Here is a 19,265-nt window from a genome sequence, read left to right as displayed (position 1 = left end):
GCATATATATATATATATACATATATATATATATAGATATATACACATGTATACACATCAGAGTGGATCTTTAAAAGAATCAAACTTCTCCTTAAACCAAATACATCTGTTTTATGTGTTGGGGTCACTAACGGATCCAACTTCTAAAGATGTGGATTAATAATGCAAACAAATTTACATTTTATCATTTAAAAAGAAAGCGATAGAAATGTATTTATTTTTTTGTGAATTATGAAGAGGATTGATTGTAAAAAAAAAATGCTTAAGAGAAATATTTGTTAATAAATGATGGTTTATGAATCTGCGAGAAATTTCGCCTCATCCCTTAATTGATGTCTGCATCTCTGTGTTTGTATTCCGTGTTGGTAAATAACAAAGAAACGGAAAATCTTCCTTCCCTGCCAGTTTACAACCTCACAACCAAGAACAGGTAACATTTACCCCCGGCCCCCACCCGCTCCCCAGCGTGCTCTGAATCTCAGCCTCTCTCTCATCCCTCTCCTTTGCGTACTAATGAGCCATGAGATTGACAGCTGGATTACCGAGCTGGTTTGTAATCCTTTAATTTCTCCGTTTAAGATAATCACCCTTTGGGTGGAGCACAACCTACAGCTGCATACACACACAGGAAAGCACACACGGTGTGCATAATATACTGTGTTTAAATATAAATGACTAACAGTGTGTTTAAACATTAAAACCAGAGAATATGGTAAAAATGAGTGCTTGCAGGCGCCCTGATCAAACACAGATTCCAAGCTGAATTAATCCCGAGGACAAAGCACAACACAAGCCTGTCTCTGGTGAGGGACCTTTTTGATATTAGAGTTTGTAGAACAAAGGCAACTTGACAGCACAGTCTTTCAATTAAGGCAACGGAATAGCAAAGGCCCTGTGGTTTCAAAAAATGGCTGTACAGTGCAGAACCGAGTAGCCTCTGGAGATGCATTTAGCAGCAGCTTAGAAGGATCTATGGGCTGAGCCATGCCAGACGTAAATCATTTTGATTCGGCCATGATTCTCATCACTTCTAGGACCGCACACTGAGGATACGAGTGCCGGCGAACATGTGAGGTAAAGTGGCAGAACAAGGTCAAACTGCTTGGGTGTAATTCATCAGCAAAGTGAGAAGCGATACGTCACATTGAGCCTCTGAATCAGGAAGCATAATAGGAAGCTGGGGTAGGTGGAGATTCCCATAGCTCTTTGCTCTGTAAACATTAAATCATTTTGCACACCCAGTTCATCACGTTCAGGGTCGAAGAAGGGCTGAAGCTGGCGTGAGTTCCCACCAAACAGGTCATCCTTCTGTAGGAGTCAACACAGGCACAAACAGGGTACTAACCAATTTAAGAAAAAACATGAATCTAACATGTTTTGGACCATTTATCTAAACCTGAAGGAAAAAGAAGAGCCAAAGCAAACTCCTCACCCGAGTTTGAACACTTTTGTGTTCATACAAGTAAGAACAGCACTTGACCCTTGTTTGTTTACTTCTGAGAGTGGTAAACAAATATTGTAAAAGAGAAGCCAAATAATACAGATCAGGACCTATAGAAGACTCATGGATGTCAACCTGTGAGCTGAAAAAAAAACCCTCAAATGACACAGTCTTCTGCTTTTTAAAAATCTCACAAAAATGTCAGTTTCTGTTCACTAGGGGTGGGCTATACTCAGAATTTGGGTATCAATCCAGTACCAAGTAATTACAGGTCTAGAATCACCAAAATTGATGCCCAGATACTTTTTTCTTAAAATCTATCATAGAATCATTTTGGAAATACACATTTTTTTGTTAATTAGGTATATAATAAAACACAGAACAGAGACTTTTGGAAGATAAAAATGTGTATTAGCCAATTACAGCAACCTGTACTGAATATACATCAAATAAAGAACAAGTATATTAATACTGGCGTAATACCATAATAATAGAAGAAGAAAAAGGCAATGTAAGTATAACAGCACCACAAACAGATATATTTTTAAAAATAAATCAGTATAAAATATCAAAGTCACAAGTGTAAACTGAAATAAAAGCAAAACTGCAATAAATATCAAAATATAAAAAACATAACCAAAAATCCTGCCATTATGTGCAAATATATGGCTTCATAATGACAGTTTCAAATCAACCTGGGTATGGTGTATCTTAGATTTGGATTTTGTCCTAATTCTGTTTTAATAATGCTTATATATTTGGTCTCTTCTGTACTTCATATCCCTCACAGCTCCTATTTCTGTATTTTTTCCAGACAAATTTAGCTATAATGACTGTTAGAAATGCTTTGAAATGTGTTTCTCATTTTAAATAGTAAACTTCTTTCACAGTTCTTAGCTCTTGTTATTAAAAGTAAATGGTCATCTCTGTAAGTGCTTCTGTTCTCATCTACCATCCTAACTTGTAATATTATCACAAATTTATAAGGATATTCACATAATTAATGTGATGTGGCAATGTTTTAATGTTCATCATAAATGTTGCACCAGAGACATCTTTCCTTGAGACAAAACAAATAGGGCATTATAGTTTAAAAGTGAATAAGTGGAGCTGAACAAAAACCTTTTTACACTGAAGACATGACTGATAATCAGATACATGTAAATCCTGCGAAGAGGCCGACGAGGAAACCGATGTAACCCACACCTACAGCTGAAAGGTGAAGCAGAGGTAAGCCAAGTGGGGAAAATGGTTTGTTAACGGCACGGAAAATCCAACAGCATCTTAATCAAGGCCAAAGATGGTTAAAGTGCACAGAAAGGCAAAGTGCTAATACATTGATTGTAAGTGAGTGAGGGTGGTCGGCTTTGAAGGGTTTCCAGTAACACATTCAAACAACATTCATAAAATACCAAATCTTCTGTAGTGAAGCGGAAATTAATTTCCTAAAAGGACTTCCTTTCATTATGAATGTAAGAAAAGCTTCAGTGAGGGGGGCTAAACTGTAATTAGGAAGGCAGTTTTTGCAAAATAAGAAACATCAATTTAACATTCATCTTTGAATTATATCTCCTAAACTGGCCTTCTCTCAGTTCTTAAAACACAGTTCCAGGTCCTCATCCAAAACAATCAGCTTTCTTATCGGTTAAATCCTTGGCAAAGACCTCTTTAAGAGCATATTTTTCCCTTTTACTTCCCTCAGTAATTTAGCACACGGCTTCCAGCTCTTGCAGATGCAATCTGAGGTCTGATTATATCGTGGTTGACTCTGTTTGAAGGTCCCAAGTCACAACACAATTAGCTTGTCTTTATCGTGTCCGGAAATGTAGATTAAGAGCAAAATGTCACCTTACTGAGTACAAATACTATTTAAGGTTACATAATGTGGGCCATATTCCGCCATGACACACGGTGAGGTGCAGAATGTGAGGTCCGGGCAACAGTCTGTTGGCTTGAAGCAGCTGTTCCAGAAAGAAAATAGAGCAGGTTTTATTACCTGTGGACAGAAAGTGACTCCAACAGTGACCGACAAACGCCAGATGTGTGGTCAAATGACAAGGTTGGTGCCATTGCTAGTTTAATTTGGAATAGCATTTATGATTGGTGAGTGGAATATATGCATGTGAACTGTAAATGGCAGCAAAAAGCACTAAAAAAGTTTTCATCATCAAAACACAAAGACCACAAAGTTCAGATCACAATATCTGTAATGGAAACTAACCTTTTGTATTATTGTTAGGGCGCAGTGGATTATCAATGAATGGTTATTTCATTAGGCGAGACAAAAGAGTCAGAGATAAGTCCATCAGTCAGTCTTTATCAATCGTCTTCTCTGTAACTTTTTCTTGGCAACTTTATCAATTCTCTTCTTGGCACCGGAAGGAGCCGTATCGAAAGTATTGAATGCGCTTCATCTCCCAGCAGCCCCAGCGCACAGTTCCTGGATGCTGCTCACCTGACTCCAATCAGACAATCAACCACATGATACTTTAGCCCTTCCACTCTCCTTAGCTTGTTAACATTATGAGTGGGGTCATCTGGACCCCATAAGACAGTGCGCTGAACTTTTTTTTAATCATTGATTTTTGAGTTTCATTAATGTCCATGGCAGACATAAAATCCTGTCCACCTTTGACCACATTTGTCATGGAAGAAATCACACATCAATACATGGATGGAGTCATGTGGACCCCAAAGAGAGCGGAAGGGTTAGCACTGTACAGAGCCTTGCTCAGTGCAAAGTATTGTTTGTGCCAGCCTGCCTGCATTACCGAGCGTTTCTATCTGGACTCGATCTTCTGCGTACCTGACCCTGCTTTATCTCTGGTGGCCTGCCGGCCGCTCTGACCCTTGCCTGGACCCTGACAACTCTAGTCTCGTCTTTGATGCTTCTATGCTTATGATTGACCTCTGAAAGTCTAAACCTGATTTAGCTTTGTGGACTTTTAGCTGTACTTAGTTCCTGTCTGAACTAATTAACCTGCTGCACGTGGAACCAGCTGTCTGCCTGTTTGTGACAATAGAGATTTCTTAGAAATCTCTGCAAAAAAACAGTTAACATTTATGCTCACTAGGTCGGCGAATACAGACCACCGTGCATTCTGTTTAATTAAGTTTAATTTTTTCTTCATAAACCATGTAAGATTTCCTCTTCATAGCACAGTGAATTCATAAATAACGTAGTAAGCATGGTGTCCAAATTGATTTCAAAATCCAGGACATGAAGTAATCCTGCACTGTACAATTCTTGAGTATTTAGAGAGTAGGGAGAGAATTTAAACATAGCCTAGACCTTGTTTGTTAGAAGTATTAGACACTTTAGTGTGTTCAAATTACACACAACTCCCAATGTTATTTTGGAACACATTAAAAAGGAAAATAGTCCAACACGCTATACAATAGCTGGGTTAGCGTATTCACAAAACATCCAGACGTGTTTGCAACGATTAAAAAAATAAAAACAGGACTGACATTTTGACAGAGCGCCATGTTCCTCTCAAAATCAATTCCACTTCAGTAAGCACAACCAGATTAATCCAAATGTAAGATGCTCTGGATTTTAAGGAGCTCTGTTATTTTTTTTAAATACAGTTTTACAAATTGTTTCTCATGGTGCGTAAAACCCTGTATCAGCTGCAAACTATAGTAAGTGATGAAACTGAACCACTGTTCTGTTTTCCCATGAGACACACATCCAACAAGCAGCAAAATTTGAATTTTTTTTGCCAACACTCCCGTTTTCCTCTCGGCACGTCGGAAGAGGTATTTATGGAGCTTTCAGACCCATCCAGCAACTCTTCATCAGAGAGACAATACGACAAACTACTTTTTTTCTGGAGTTGTTGAGGAGCTCCACAGACTGATGTTTACCACATTGTGTTTTTGCTCTTCCTGACACACAGCTGAGGCTGCCTGAGGCGGCTCGCCCCTCTCGCAGCTGAAGCAGGCGTAGACAAGGAAAGAGAAAAGTTCACTGATTCATTAAACTAGTTTATTCGTCCTGAATGCTTATAATATTATAATTTATATTCACTTTTAAACAACTGAATGTTTAGTGGCAATGAGAAAAAAACTCACAAACTTTCACATTTTTGCATGACGACGAATTCCAAACATCGCCAAAAGTGACAACATTTTTGTTTTGTCAAGAGCTGTCTTGGTTTGCTTTTGTCTGAATTCACACAAAAGTGGTGCATTTCAATAAGTGCTAACTTTCAAATTTAGGGCATTTCCCCTGTGGTGGCATATTGTTCAATCCAAGCCAAGTCAGGGTCAACGGGATTTACTGACGGGAGGTGTCTGTGTTTGCCTGCCTTGTTTCAACGGGCCCGCCCACGTCAAGGTGACACTCCATTGTAATTGAAAAATAAACCAGGCTGAATAACAGTAAGTTGAGGCCAGTAAAGTTGAAACAACTGATAAAAATGCAGTTTTAATGAACAACAGGATTCATCATGTTTCTAGGCAGACCAGAGATTCATGTTTGACCTCCACCAGAGTTCCACTCACAAAAGGACTTAAGGGAAAAACAAAGTAATTTGAATCAAGACTACAAATTTGGTTGTAATTTTCTTATTATAAAAAAAGCTTTTTGAACATGGTACTGACATATTTCACATGTGAGAAAGAAAAGTGGGACATTTTTGAGAATTATGGCAGTTACTGTTTTATGACAAAGACGTCAGGAAACTTTAAAACGGATGTTTTAAGAAAGACTTGCTAAAAACTTGCGATTAGAGCATGGGGTTTTGCAGCCATCTGCTCTTAAAACATTAGAAACAGCCTTAATGATGCATGCATTGTCTTTTAATGCTGCAGAAGTCAAATAGTAGGACACAATGTGAGTAATGTTGTATACTTGTATTCAATTCAATGAAAACAGCAGTCGCTGACATGTTATTCAACAAAGAAAGGCTCTAAACTCCTGCATGACTTTTGTGCAGAGTAGAATTCTTATTACAATAAGTGCTTTTTGCGCATTTGCATAAGTTTAGCAAACAAGAGTCTTTCTACAGCCCTTGAAATGCAAAAACAGATTGTATTAGTGGTAATAAAGTTAAACAATGAAAAACATTCATAATGGTTTTAAGCCATTTCCTGTTGAGGAATGCTGCTGTGCTTTTATTTCGATTTATTAAAAATGGGCTGTTTTTGTGTCCACAAATTTGAGGCGTGTTTATATGTTTAGAGCCAATTTTGTAGCATACAAAATATTACAGCACTAATTGTATTATTGACGTTAATTAACACGCTTGTAATTTATTTTATATGTGATTTTTTTTCCTTTAAAGTAACATAAACACAGTTATAATGACCCTCCACTAAATTCAGACACAATGAGCTTAATACGACATTTTATTGATATTTAGATTTTTTTAAGATACTTTTTAATAACACCACTAGCACCATCCTTCGTGTTATAGCGCTCCAATTTGTCTGAGAATGTTTTTTACATCATCTGAATGCAGTGGCCAAAAAAATGACAACCCCCCCACCCATGAGTGCTAGAGGAGAACGCGAGAAAAGCCCATTTGCTGCTGTAAAACACTAAGAGGCTGACCATCAGCCTTCAGCTGAAAGCAGCCTACTGAGGGAGCAGAGAAGACAAGATCAGGGCACAAGAAGCAATAAAATCCACATGGGAGCCCTGACAATAATGTTTCCGTTGGCAGCCAGTTTCCCATCTGTCAAAACCCCCATTTTTACTTACTACCTGCGCAGAAAAAAGACTACAAAACAAAATGAAAAGCATTGTGCAGTGGAATGTACTATATCTTGGGTTGCTTCCTTGATGGAATTGGCTCAGCGTGTATGTGATGTTGTAGGGAGTTTGAGGGATATAGGAGCGTAGCCTGGCTTGGTAAGAAGGCAGGCGAGATAAAGAGAAATGATGTGGCTCATCTTCTGTACCTGTATTCTATCAGCTCGACACAGACTGCAGGTCCTGGCTGCTGAGATGAAAGACTCTCTGGAGGACAAGAGAGACGTTCATGAGTCAGAAGGAAAACGGCATCCTGCTTATCAAATGCCTGGTAACATAATCCCCCCCACGCTCGCGCTTCTTGGGTCTGGACATACTTATGAAAGCTCTGTCACTTCAGATAGGCGGTTAGGAGTCAGAAGTTCTCCACAGCGCAGTAAACTCAAAGCTGGCTGTTTTAAAGCAGATATGGCTCTCTGCCAGGTTTTCCACTGTGCTCTAATTGAGGTCACGTTACAAGTCATTTTGTTCATGTAACTTCTGGTGATGGGATGAAACAAGAGGAGAGCCACCAAAAAGAGTTCAGCTAAAGACGGAGGGGGTCATCCCTGAATAAATCTTTTAGATTCAAATGCACCCACTCCTCCTGTACGGCCCACAAAACCAGCTTTGACATTAAAAGCATGGGGTACGGAAGCAAGAAGAGACATCAAAGTGGGGATTTATTTATTTTTTTTTTTATCAAGCAGATTCAATTTGTAAGATTCACAATGATGAGAACAAATGAGGACCAGTGGAAAAAAAACTTTATAACATGGATTATGAACAAAAAAGTCCCACTCCAATCATATTTAATCTGTTGTAAAAGCATTACCAGTAGTCCTTCATTTATGATAGTAACATTTTTTTAAAAAACAAATCGTTTTCTAGGACATAGTTCCTGCAGAGCGGCAGAACTTGACACCAAGTTGTGGTAAGAGCACTGTTGGTGGGAAGTAAGCCTCAGATAATATCCCACCATCCCTTTATTTACACTCTTTCCCACTAGCTTCCAGTCCTTCACAACCCCAAGCTTACATTAGTGGTGCAACAAAATTGCCGAGCAATATTCAGCCGTACAGAGTCTAGTTTGGACGAGGAACGTGAAGACGTTCATGTAACTTTTTATCTGCGAGTGGGTGCATCAGAAGGGAGCGGAGCAAGCAGCTGTGTCGCCAGATCGGGCAGTTTTCTGCTCATTGGGTGGTCTTGAATTTGATATTGTGGGTAAAATATGCTTTGGGACGGTGAACATAAGTTGGGTGAATTTGGTGTCAAATTGGTAGTTTTTCTTTTTCTTTTTAAAGGGTAATAAAACAGTAAATCAACTTTTTCTGGCTATTAATCTCTATGAATGAGACTTTAAAAATGCTGTATGTTGGTCTTAAATAAACTTATTTAATTCCTGAAATTATAGTCTAAGTGTCTGTATGCTGCCCCCTACAGGTTGAAACACAATATTACTGTTGAATTTTGTGATTGGTCAACTTGTGTAAGTCCCATGTCATTTCAGAAGTTTCACGTCATCATGCTCTGCAGCTCCAGTTTAAAAGCCCCGCCTCTCTTTCAACACTTGAGACCGAGAGTTTAATCTAACCCCCCGACACCAAGAGCATTGGAGCTAATACAGAGTGTTTGACACACTTTTTTTTTATTGGAGTGGGTCTTTAAACCCAGCAAACTTTAAAAAAATCACGTGTTCACTGTCTGCAGAAGTGCAAAGGGGTCAGGGGTTAAAGCTCATCGTGTGTTGACAGCAACATTAAAGAAACCCCATCATGTCTGAACTGCAGTCAATTTCATCTCAAATCAGGTCTCATTTTCACTTCTGTGCTCCTCCATGTCTGTTCAGGCTCCTGGAGCGAGGTGATGATTTACACAGCCAGCGCAATCAGTCGAATTTTTCTTTTCAGGATTTCAGCTCTCCAAACAGGAATCTGCATGGTCCTTCACTGCAGAGCTGGTAGTTGTTCTGCCTGCATTAGTGCCACAAACCTCCCCCTCCCAACGTGACCTGGCTCCTAGGCAAACATTTCCATGGGAGCATAGAGGGATTTCTTCTGCACAACTTTGCAGCACAGATTGTATGTTAAGTAAAGGTCTTCTATGGTCAACCACAAACCCATAAAGGCCCTTTTAACCTATCAAGCGAGAGAAAAATCGACCAATGAATGATGCATTACAACTTCCAAATGACCTTTTAGTGCTTGTATTTAAATTTACCAACATTGTAAAAGAAATACCAGGATAAAAACACATGTTTTGACTTAAAATCAATCTTTTTTAAATCAACTATAACCTATAATTACATCATAAAATGTTACATTAAGTTTTGTGTGCTTTCTGCTATGAGCTCAATGGAAACACATTTTTCTCTTTTTGTTAGTCAAATTAAAGGATGAAGATGTAGTTTATCTCAACATGTTTTGACCTCTGGCCTGCAGTCTTCCTCAGAGGGTTTGTGCCCCTCATGACATCACTATCAGCTGTTTATTAAAGGTGAGGCAAACCTAGACAAACCTGTCAGTGAACCCTCCATCCTGTTTTTGTCCTTAAAAAACGAGCATTTCATGGGGTGTCAGCGTGGACACCTCCCTCATCTCAGATTATGGTGTCGTTTATATGTTTCATTACAAACTGCTGGTAGTGACAGGTCATTATGGTGCATCCATCCATCTTCAGAACCCACCGAATCTATTATGGGGCCACAGGACTGCTGGAGCTGTTGTTAGGCAAAGGTAGGGTACACCCTTAACTGGTGGCCAGTCTGTTGTGGGGTTACAGAACCACATAGGGACCATTTAGATTCACCAATTAACTGACAAAGCATGATTTGGGATTGTACGAGGAAGCCAGAATGCCCAGAGAAAACCCAAGAGGACCTCACCGCAGACAACAACATGGCCCCAAGATGGCGCTAGAGGCTCATTAGCCAGAAGTCCTCAACTAAAGTTGAGAAGAAAAAAAACACCAGAACCGGGTGACGGTTACAGTTAGGGTTAGGAATTCGCTAGTATAGATACCCAAATTCAGTTGCAACGTACCCATTTCTGGCTAATGATTAGTTTAATGATGTGTTTGACAGCCATCTTGTCTGCAACCAGGTCCCCTTCGAGAAAACTCAAGCACGGAGAACTTAAGATCACCAACTGAAAAAGTCCAGAATGGGGTTTCAACCAGAGCCTTCTTACTGTGAGGCGAGAGCACCAACTACTACGCCAATATGCAGCACAAAAAACGGCAGGCCAATGGTCAAAACATATGCTTCAGTGTGACCAAAAAATAAAAAATAAAAGGAAGGCAAAAGAACTTGGATTCTCTTCTGAGTGGGGAAGATGTTCCAGTTGCTACTCCAAAAAAAAAACATGTTTTTGGTGTTTTTAACATGTTCTTGCATCCTTTTCTGATTATGGAGGACAGTTAAACTTAAAATAGCATTTCTGTGTATTTCTTTCATCGAATCATTGTAAATCAGGAGCAGACCAAATGCAGTTGGCAAAAGCTAACAGCAGTGACGCGAAAGCTACAGTTGTCATTCCACAAGCTCTCTGCTCCACTCCATTCTGATGCATCAGCTTGTAGACAAAAAGATCCATTAATGTCTTTGTTTTCCTCGTCTGATCTGGTATCTGCCTCAAAACTGCACAGGTGAATAGCTTCAATTTTGCTCGATATTTTTGCTGATAATAGCTAATAATAATGTTAGGTTGGGGGAGTGAGGAGCTGTAAGCTAGCGGGAGGAAAACAAGGATACTGGGACGTATGTGAAGGCTAACACTGTGTGATCAGTCCCATCTACAACTTAGAGGCACATTAACTATTGCCGCTCTGCAGATACTATGTCCAAAGAAAACAACAAGTTTTAGTTAATTTGTCTAAAAACTGTATCATCTTAATTAAAAGACTTGGGAATGCTTTTAAAAAAGATCAAAAGAGGGGCGTAGTGGGATTTCCCAGTGTTTATGAAGAGCATTTATTGAATGTAGGATAAGCAGCTAAAAGGTGAAGATCAAAGAATGAACCCTCCCCAACAGACGATTCTAAAACCTTTAAATGCAGCTTAAATTTCATGTTAGTGTCCCCAAATGACCCGAAGGTTTCAAGGCATTGACTACAAGCTCTTCCGAAAGAAAAAACAGAACTGAGAGTTGACTTCAGTCTCCTTTTTCTGCCAGAAAAGCGGTGCTGATTTTTGTTATTCAGTGCTTGTAGAAGATGTGAGAAGAAGATGAAAAGACAGGAGGTAAAGGACAGCTCCAAACACCCGGCAGTTCAGCTGGCAGACTGACCCGGAAATGCAGCGCTGAAAAGAAGTAGTCTGATGGGGAAGCAGAACTGAGCGATCGGAAGGTGGAGCCGGTTCTGTTTGAGGTCAGTCTGGAGAATTTGAAGCTAATTAAGCAAAGAAGAAGCCTGCATAAGATCCACAACAAAACACACAGCACTGCACCACATGCTGCACAACATACTGCTGATTCAACGTTGTCTTCAGACAGAAGTCCCCTCTGATCTACTGCAACACCGACAAATACAGGAGAACATTTCAGCCAGTGTAAAATCCACAATGATTCTCTATACTCACTCCATGACTTTTTATTAACCAACTCAGTCTACTGCCACAATTTAACACCCATTCTTCTGAATTTATTGCAGTATTTCTGATTTAAACTGAGCTGAGCCATGCTGGTAGAAAGAGTGATCTAAAGCTCAGCCCAAAGACCTCAAAGGTCACACAGATCAAGTGAATCAGTGATGCTTCATGCCTGTCATGAGAGGGTCTTAAACATTCAACAAAGTCATTACTTTTCAACGTGCAAATGTTTGAAATTATGCTTTTTTTGCATGACACTAGGTCAGGAGCCTGCAACCTTCAACACTTGAAGAGTCATTTGGGTAAATTTATCACCAACCGTAACCCAGTAGAAGCCACAAAGTCCTTTAAAAGAATAGGACACTATTATCCTTGATGTTCTTACTATTCTGATCAATTAAAATTAATCTATGGGCTTTTTGAGATTAAATTGTTCACAAACAAAGAGAAAATTGCCTATTTTTCAAAATATGAAATAGTTTATAACTTGACAAAAGTCGACATGACTTAATTTCAAAATAAAAGACATCTTGCATCATGTAGGATTATCTCGTTTTTTAACAAAAAATATCCTTAAATTTGTTCAAAGTGTAGACGTTTTGGCTTAAAATGTTGTACACCTTCATTCAGGTTGTGCTTAATAACCTCAAACTGATTTTCTGCAGTCCATAACACTCAAAACTCTTAAAATATTTTAGTCTGGCTTTGTCAAACCACAGCGCCAAACCACTTGATGGGTTGTTGGAGCATTATGGGTAATGTAGTCAAGAGTCTCACTGAGTGATATGCATGATTCTTTCATTTCTTGTGAATTAGTTAATTAAAGTTTTAGTTAGCTTGCTTTACTTTATTAATTTTCTTTTTACTTTACAGTTACTTTTTAAAATAAAAAAAAACTTTGTATATTTCTTTAACTGGAGAGCCACAGGAAACTCAGGTTGCAGACACCAGCTCAAAGTTATTTAATCTCTTCTGCTTCTCTGGGAAAACTGCTGAGAAGAGTGACAAAAATCTGTCATTTAAATCTAAATGTACTTGCTTTTGTATTTAATGATTTTTTCTCAACTATTACACTAACTCCTGGCAAAATTACAGTTGCAACTCTTTAGAAATGACATTACTTTCCTAACCAGTTATTAATTTCCTGACTCCTAACTGAAAATGTCCCAAAGAGGGTTTGAGATTCCCTCAATGATTCTCTGCCTACTTTGAGTCAAAATTTGTTGTTTTTTCAATATTCCTCCCACATGTCAGCAAGTTGCTGCGACTTAATCAGTGGACTAAATCACTTCTGTCGAATGCTGCTCGTCTGCGGTCTTGTTAGAGCTGAGCCCTGGCGAGGTCTAACCGCCACAGGCTTGATGTCATGTTGAAAATATCCTCAATCCAGATCATACTTTGTGTTTTCAATTAAAATTGTTTGAGATTAAACTCAAAATTGCTCTTTTCATGGAAATCCAGATGGAAAAAACTTAAGCTTCAAAAGCTAAAGATCCAACAGCACAACTGTGCAAAAAATGAATTGCGTTTCTAGACATGCAGATTTTTAGCACAATAATTGGCCCAAACTAACTTCATAGAAGCATCAAATGCATAATGTAATCATTCAAGTCTTTAAAACTCTTAGCCTGATGCAAAAAAGGAGTAAAAATAAACGTGAACTCTTGAGAGAACACGTTTAAACCTTTTAATGACTTCCCTGTGTCTAACAGGCTTGTCAGCAGCAGCAGAAAGTGTGATCCAGCGTCTGTTTTGGCACTCACAGCAGCTGACACCAGAGAAACAGTGTGACCAGCAGGAACATGCAGGGACAGTTCTTTAAAAACCTTCATTACATCTCTTGATGTTTATTTGGCTCCAAAATCATATTACCTTAGATTCCACTTCAAAGCAAAAACATGAAGGATTTTTTTTTCTGTATAGCTGGAAATAAATTCTGGCGTCAAGGGGTTAACAATACAACTACATAAAACTTAGCTTGCTCGTTTTATGCTAAAAGAGACTGAAATAGAAACAAAGCAACAATTGTCTTCACTTCAGCAGGAAACAGTGAAGAGCTCAGCTAGTTTGTTGACGAGAAACAAAAGTGCAGTTCACTTTGCATCTGCAGGAATCACAGCTTTGTGATCCTTCTCCCATCCCTCACTGTCCATCTCTCCTGGGAGACAGCAGCCAAAACCAGCAGCAGTCCGGTAGCTCCCCCTCCCAGCTCAGCAGCCTCCCAGACCCCCCCATCCCCCTCCACCTCTTTTCATGCTCCATTCATTTTCCATGAAGTGACAGTTTCAGGTTATACATACAGTGGCGTCAGTACTAAAAGCCTCATCCAGCTTTGTGTACCACTATAGAAAACAGACCTCCAATGAGATTAGCGTCTGCACATTAATCATTGCAGGAGGGCTAAAGCTGCAGGAGCCCGTTTCCCTCTAAACAGCCAGGGGGGAGGACAGCATGGCTTTCCCATTGATTTTCGTAAAACTTCTAACACAGAGCAGGATAAACTGGAAGCAAAGGTAGCCTGATCATAGCAGATCCAATGCATGAGGTATTTCAAACCACTGCAGGTCATGTTTGCTGTGACTTCTTTTAAAATTAAGGGTGTATTCAGACTAGAAAAGTCTGTTGGTCCGGACTGATTCCACTTAATTTGGTCCTGAACCTTCCATTTGGTCTGTATTCAGACTGCCGTCAACCAGACATTTCTGTTGCTGGTAAACAAAAACATGCAACTAAAGATTTCTTCAGTCATTGGCCATTGAATGAATGAGACAAAGAATAATGGAAGTCCTATACTTTGCAAAACTTGTCAGGACAAATCTTAATCAGCTTCAGGTTTGCTACTTTGCTACGGTGGAGGCATGCTGCAAGACGGTTACTGAGGAGACGACGGCTATGAAGGTACACCGATATCTTTCCCTCTCACATGATTCGATACGCACCTCGATACATGATTCTTGCATCAATACATAAAGGATTCAACTAACTTTTTGATTGATTGATTGATTGGTTTATTTCAAGCATAGAGTATGACATACAATCGATGCTGAGGTTCTCTTTGGGAGTGACCAGGATGGATAGGATCAGGAATGAATACATCAGAGGGGCAGCACATGTTAGAGGTTTTGGAGATAAAGTCAGAGAGGCCAGACTGAGATGGTTTGGACATGTTCAGAGGAGAGACAGTGAATATATTGGTAGAAGGATGCTGAGTCTAGAGCTGCCAGGAAAGAGGTCTAGAGGAAGACCAAAGAGGAGGTTTATGGATGCAGTGAATGAAGACATGAAGGTGGCTGGTGTTAGAGTGGAGGATGCTGAAGACAGGCTTAGATGGAGGAAACTGATTCGCTGTGGTGACCCCTGAAGGGAAAAGCTGAATGGAAAAGAAGAAGAGTATGACATACAATTATTTCAAACTCATGACAGAAATTATGAAATGCACTGATTTTAAAATAAAAAAACAAGCAAAAAAAACAAAACACACTTTTTGACCATACGACACAATCCGATTCTTTTATGAAAAACTCTCAAATCTAGATATTTTCTTATTCATGTGGCATTTAAAGCTGTAAATGATCATGCATGGCATTTGTCAGAGAAATATATTCAGGTATTGAAGAAGTAAGCTTATGATTGGATGTCTTTTTGTTTGCATTGCATGTACATCGAAAGACAAAGACACAAGAAAAAAAACAGAAAGAGAAACTGCAGTTTGACAGAAATCGATTATTTTCATCTTGAGTGATTTTATACTTTTTGACCAACATATTCTTGTTCATATATGTTGTTTTCAAACAATACTGGAGTTGGTCGATCAATTTCCAATAAGTATCTATTTTTTATATCTCTAGCCGATACTGCTGTTACTCCCACTGCCCGATTGATTTTTTGATACGTATCTAATATCTTTACATATCTACTGATAACTGTACTTTCATAGCTTCATAGATTGTCGGGAAAACAGTGTGAGAAACAATCTGTATTACCTTAAAAGTTGTTTTAATCAGCCTGCATTCATTTGATCAAATTTCAGTGAGTTGCTGTGTCTCATTGTTGCTCCACGTTTCTCCATTTGTTCCACTCCGAGCATGGAGTCTATTCAGATTGAGGAATCTCAGAGCAAACTGGAGCTCAGTCCGATAGGAAACAAACCAAGAAAGATGGGTTCGAGAGCGGTTCCTGGTCTCAGACCAGGGTCCACTTGGGTGTATTCGAAGTGAAACTGGTTAACTTGAAGCAAACCAAATGTATCAGTGTGAGCACACTCTCATGGCTGCATGAGGAGGATGGTGCTGCCTCCCTGAGGACCAAACATCCAGCATGCCATCTCCATCTCCCTCTTTTATTACTCTTTGGATCAGTGAGGGTGCCTCAGCCTGTTTCCAAAAACAAACCTTAAGCCCAAGGCCCCTTCGGGCAATCCTGTCCCCCACCGACCAGCTGAACTGTCCTTGTCAGCTTCTTTAATAACAAAACAACCTCCGGAATAATTCAATTGTAACGCTTGGAGTCAGAAAGTGCTCAAACAGCTGTCGCAATAAAAAGGCCATTTCCTTCTGGCAAACAGTCTTTCACAAACAATGGAAAAATATTTGGCTATAAAGGCAAATGTGTCAGGGGAGAGCTTTCCTTATTGTGTGCTGCTGTTGAGCTGCTACCCGTGAACAACGGCGGCGAGAGAAAGCCGAGAACGCTAAAGACTGTTTTAACTCAAGTCCTTTTCGTGTTAAATACTCAGAAGGATGAAGCGTAGTAACGGCATGCCCCTCCCCTCTACTCCCCTCCCCTCATCCAGGGTGTAACTTCATCACACTCAGGTTTAAAGATGTGGAAATAATGCAGTCTGTCAGCATAAGCACACCAATTCAAGGTGTTCTTCATCACTCATTTATGCACTCTGTCTGCTACAGATGAGATTCAGAGGAAGCGGCAGAACCCCAGAGTCTGTGAAGTCCACGGACTAGAAAAAAATGAGGCTGACAAAAACCAATGTGAGCTCTCTTTAAGTAAACCAAACTGGGAAAATGAAAAAGCGTAAGGAAGCGAGTAAAAATAAAAAAAACTGGGCTCCAAGAAGCACAGATGGAGAGATGTAAATTTGTCTTTCACTGCTAAGTTAATCAAAAAGTAAAATTGTTCATTTTAACTGCACTTAGCGTCATTTTGGTGCTCATCCATCAGCTTTGCAACAGAATGCATCCCACACCTGCTGTCAGATCACAGCCAGCCATCCACACTCGGCACGCAGGAATCCCTGCGTCTGTTTTGCACAACCAACACTAGCATCAAGTCTGACCTTTTTGGAGGGATGGAGACACATTATATGTCTCCCTCCACACACACACACACACACACACACACACACCCCCACACACAGTGGGATGTGGACACATCAGTGGAGAGGCAAAAAAAAAAGAAAAAACATCAGTCAATAAAGCCGAGCAGGCTCACCTTTGAGGATGCTCTGGCCGTGCAGCACATCTCCAGAAACAATCACCGTGTAGAAGTTCTGGGAGAAGCCTGGTCTGCATGAAGTCTTTGGGGGTTGGCCTGTCTTACTCCCCTGAGGGAGGAAAAAAGGAGAAAAATGGAAAATAAGCCTGGTAAGCAGTGGTAAAGAGTATAATTAATCTAGTCTCGCACGCTGATCTCACAGCCTTTCCGAGCAGATGCTGAAGCTCACAGTCTTCCTCACCTCAGTGAGTGATTGACTTCGCAAGGCCGCATGTTTCACAGCATCAAACTCAACATCTGGGACTACAGACACCTGCTCTGCATCACTGCAAAGTCTCAGGAGACATGCTGGAGTGCTGCACAAAGATGGAATGCATTATCTTAATGATCATCATCCAAACCTGATCAACACTGCTGTGCCAGCAATCGCCAGGCTCTCCGCATTGTGGAGAAAGACTGTTCATGTTGAGACATTCTGTGCATGCTCTGCTCCTGGTGTGTGTGAGGGAGAAACGCTCACAGGGATCCACCTGACTCACTGCAGCAAGTTCTCCTCAGGAGTAAAATGACTCCAACCCTGCAGGATGTCTGTCCTCGATGTACCAAAGTCTGAGAACCAGACTAAGCTGCAAGTGACCAAACTGACAGATGATTACAGAAATCGTCTGAATTTCAGCCTCAAGGCGCGACTTGAGCAGAATTACGCACAGAAACTAGTCCTAATAAAGCACTGCAGCCGACGGAGGAGAGGATGGAGCCCCCGAGTACTCTGTGACTTTTTCTGCACCAGTTGGACCGGGATAAAAACCCACAAACTGTGCAGCTTCAGGCTCCGCTGCATCTCCTTTACCGCCAATGGCGCAACACAATGAGGCAAAGAGGACGCTGCGCCGCCACTTTGGAGAGCTCCCGCAGCTCCTGCACGGCTCAAGGAAACACTACAGCAGTGCAGCACTTCCAGCGTGGAGACGAGGAATGAACTCATCTTACCCAGGATGCGCCCGCAAGTAAGCCGCACGCCAGGATGACGCGGCTGACGTCCATCTCTGCGAACCCGCCGGTCAGAAGAGAAAAAAAGAAGAAAAGAGGAGCCGTCTTCCTCATGAACACCTCAGTAATTCCTGCGCTTCCTCCCCGGCCGCTCAGCGAGAGAACGTCCCTACTTGTCTGGCGCAAAAGTGCTGCTGACACGGAGATGCTGCGCTCGGTCCCGAGCAGCCAGAGCCCATTGGATGACGGCGTCACTACGACCCCTCCTACCCCAGCGTGGATCAAGGCAGGCGGTGCGCGCTGCCTGCGCGCCGTCATGATGCCACTTTAGGGATCTATTCGCTGAAAATGTATTTTCCAGTCTATTTAGATTCATATTTTGACTTCAGATGGAGCAGAGGCGGTTCTGGCTGTGTGAGTGACAAGCAACCATCCGAGCCCTTTCATGTGTCCATCAGCTAACTGGAGTCTATTTCACACCCCACTTACCCTCTCTGGCCCTGATCCAGAACAGCAAGAGCGCAGAGGTATTAACTTTTTGCCTCTTTCTATAGAAGACTGACAGATTGGTGGTGAATAAAACCTTTAAGTGAAATAAAGTGCAATATCAGAAGATTGTGTGATCATCGAATTTCCATTTCATGATCCTTTGGTCCAGAAATTGGGCTTTGTGAAGGTCCTGTGATACAGAATATTGTGTTCTCTCTTTTTTAAATGCACTCTTGGCAGTGTTGAGGTAAAGTAATGAATTACTCATATTTAATTACTTTTGTCAGTAACAGAGTAACAAATTCAGTTCAAATCCCATTAATTAAATTACAGTTAACCCCTAATGACGTAATTACTCACATTTTAGTGCAGTGAAACCATCTGTGACCAATAAAAAGAATTAGTTTGTTGACTCTTCGTTAGATGAAACAAAACTGGTATTAATCTTAAAAAAGTGCATAAGGGCTAATGCAGAGCTTGGAGATTGGTCAAAGTAAGACAAATGGAAATGTGTGTGTGTGTGTTTTTAGGGACATTTAGAGATATTCAAATTATTTACAATT

At 40.5% G+C, this 19,265-nt stretch overlaps 1 protein-coding gene across 3 annotated transcripts in view; it reads right to left on the bottom strand.

The window, feature by feature from the left end:
• cdh4 (cadherin 4, type 1, R-cadherin (retinal)) overlaps positions 1-18,653 on the bottom strand; it is a 288,822-nt gene extending 270,169 nt beyond the window's left edge. The window contains exons 1-2 of one of the 3 annotated variants that reach the window (XM_024269844.2): positions 18,214-18,653; positions 17,221-17,332 (exon numbers count right to left, since the gene is read on the bottom strand). In XM_024269844.2, the coding sequence (XP_024125612.1) occupies positions 17,221-17,332; positions 18,214-18,531 (430 nt within the window). In that variant the 5' untranslated portion in view covers positions 18,532-18,653. The remainder of the gene's footprint in view (positions 1-17,220; positions 17,333-18,213) is intronic. The other 2 variants (XM_024269841.2, XM_024269842.2) reach the window with 2 other exon arrangements.
• Positions 18,654-19,265: the final 612 nt, after the last annotated feature.

The sequence above is a fragment of the Oryzias melastigma genome, linkage group LG5 (genome assembly GCF_002922805.2).
Source record: "Oryzias melastigma strain HK-1 linkage group LG5, ASM292280v2, whole genome shotgun sequence".
NCBI lineage: Eukaryota > Metazoa > Chordata > Actinopteri > Beloniformes > Adrianichthyidae > Oryzias > Oryzias melastigma.
Note: the sequence above shows the minus strand (reverse complement) of the source record. Positions and strands in the feature narration are given on the sequence as shown.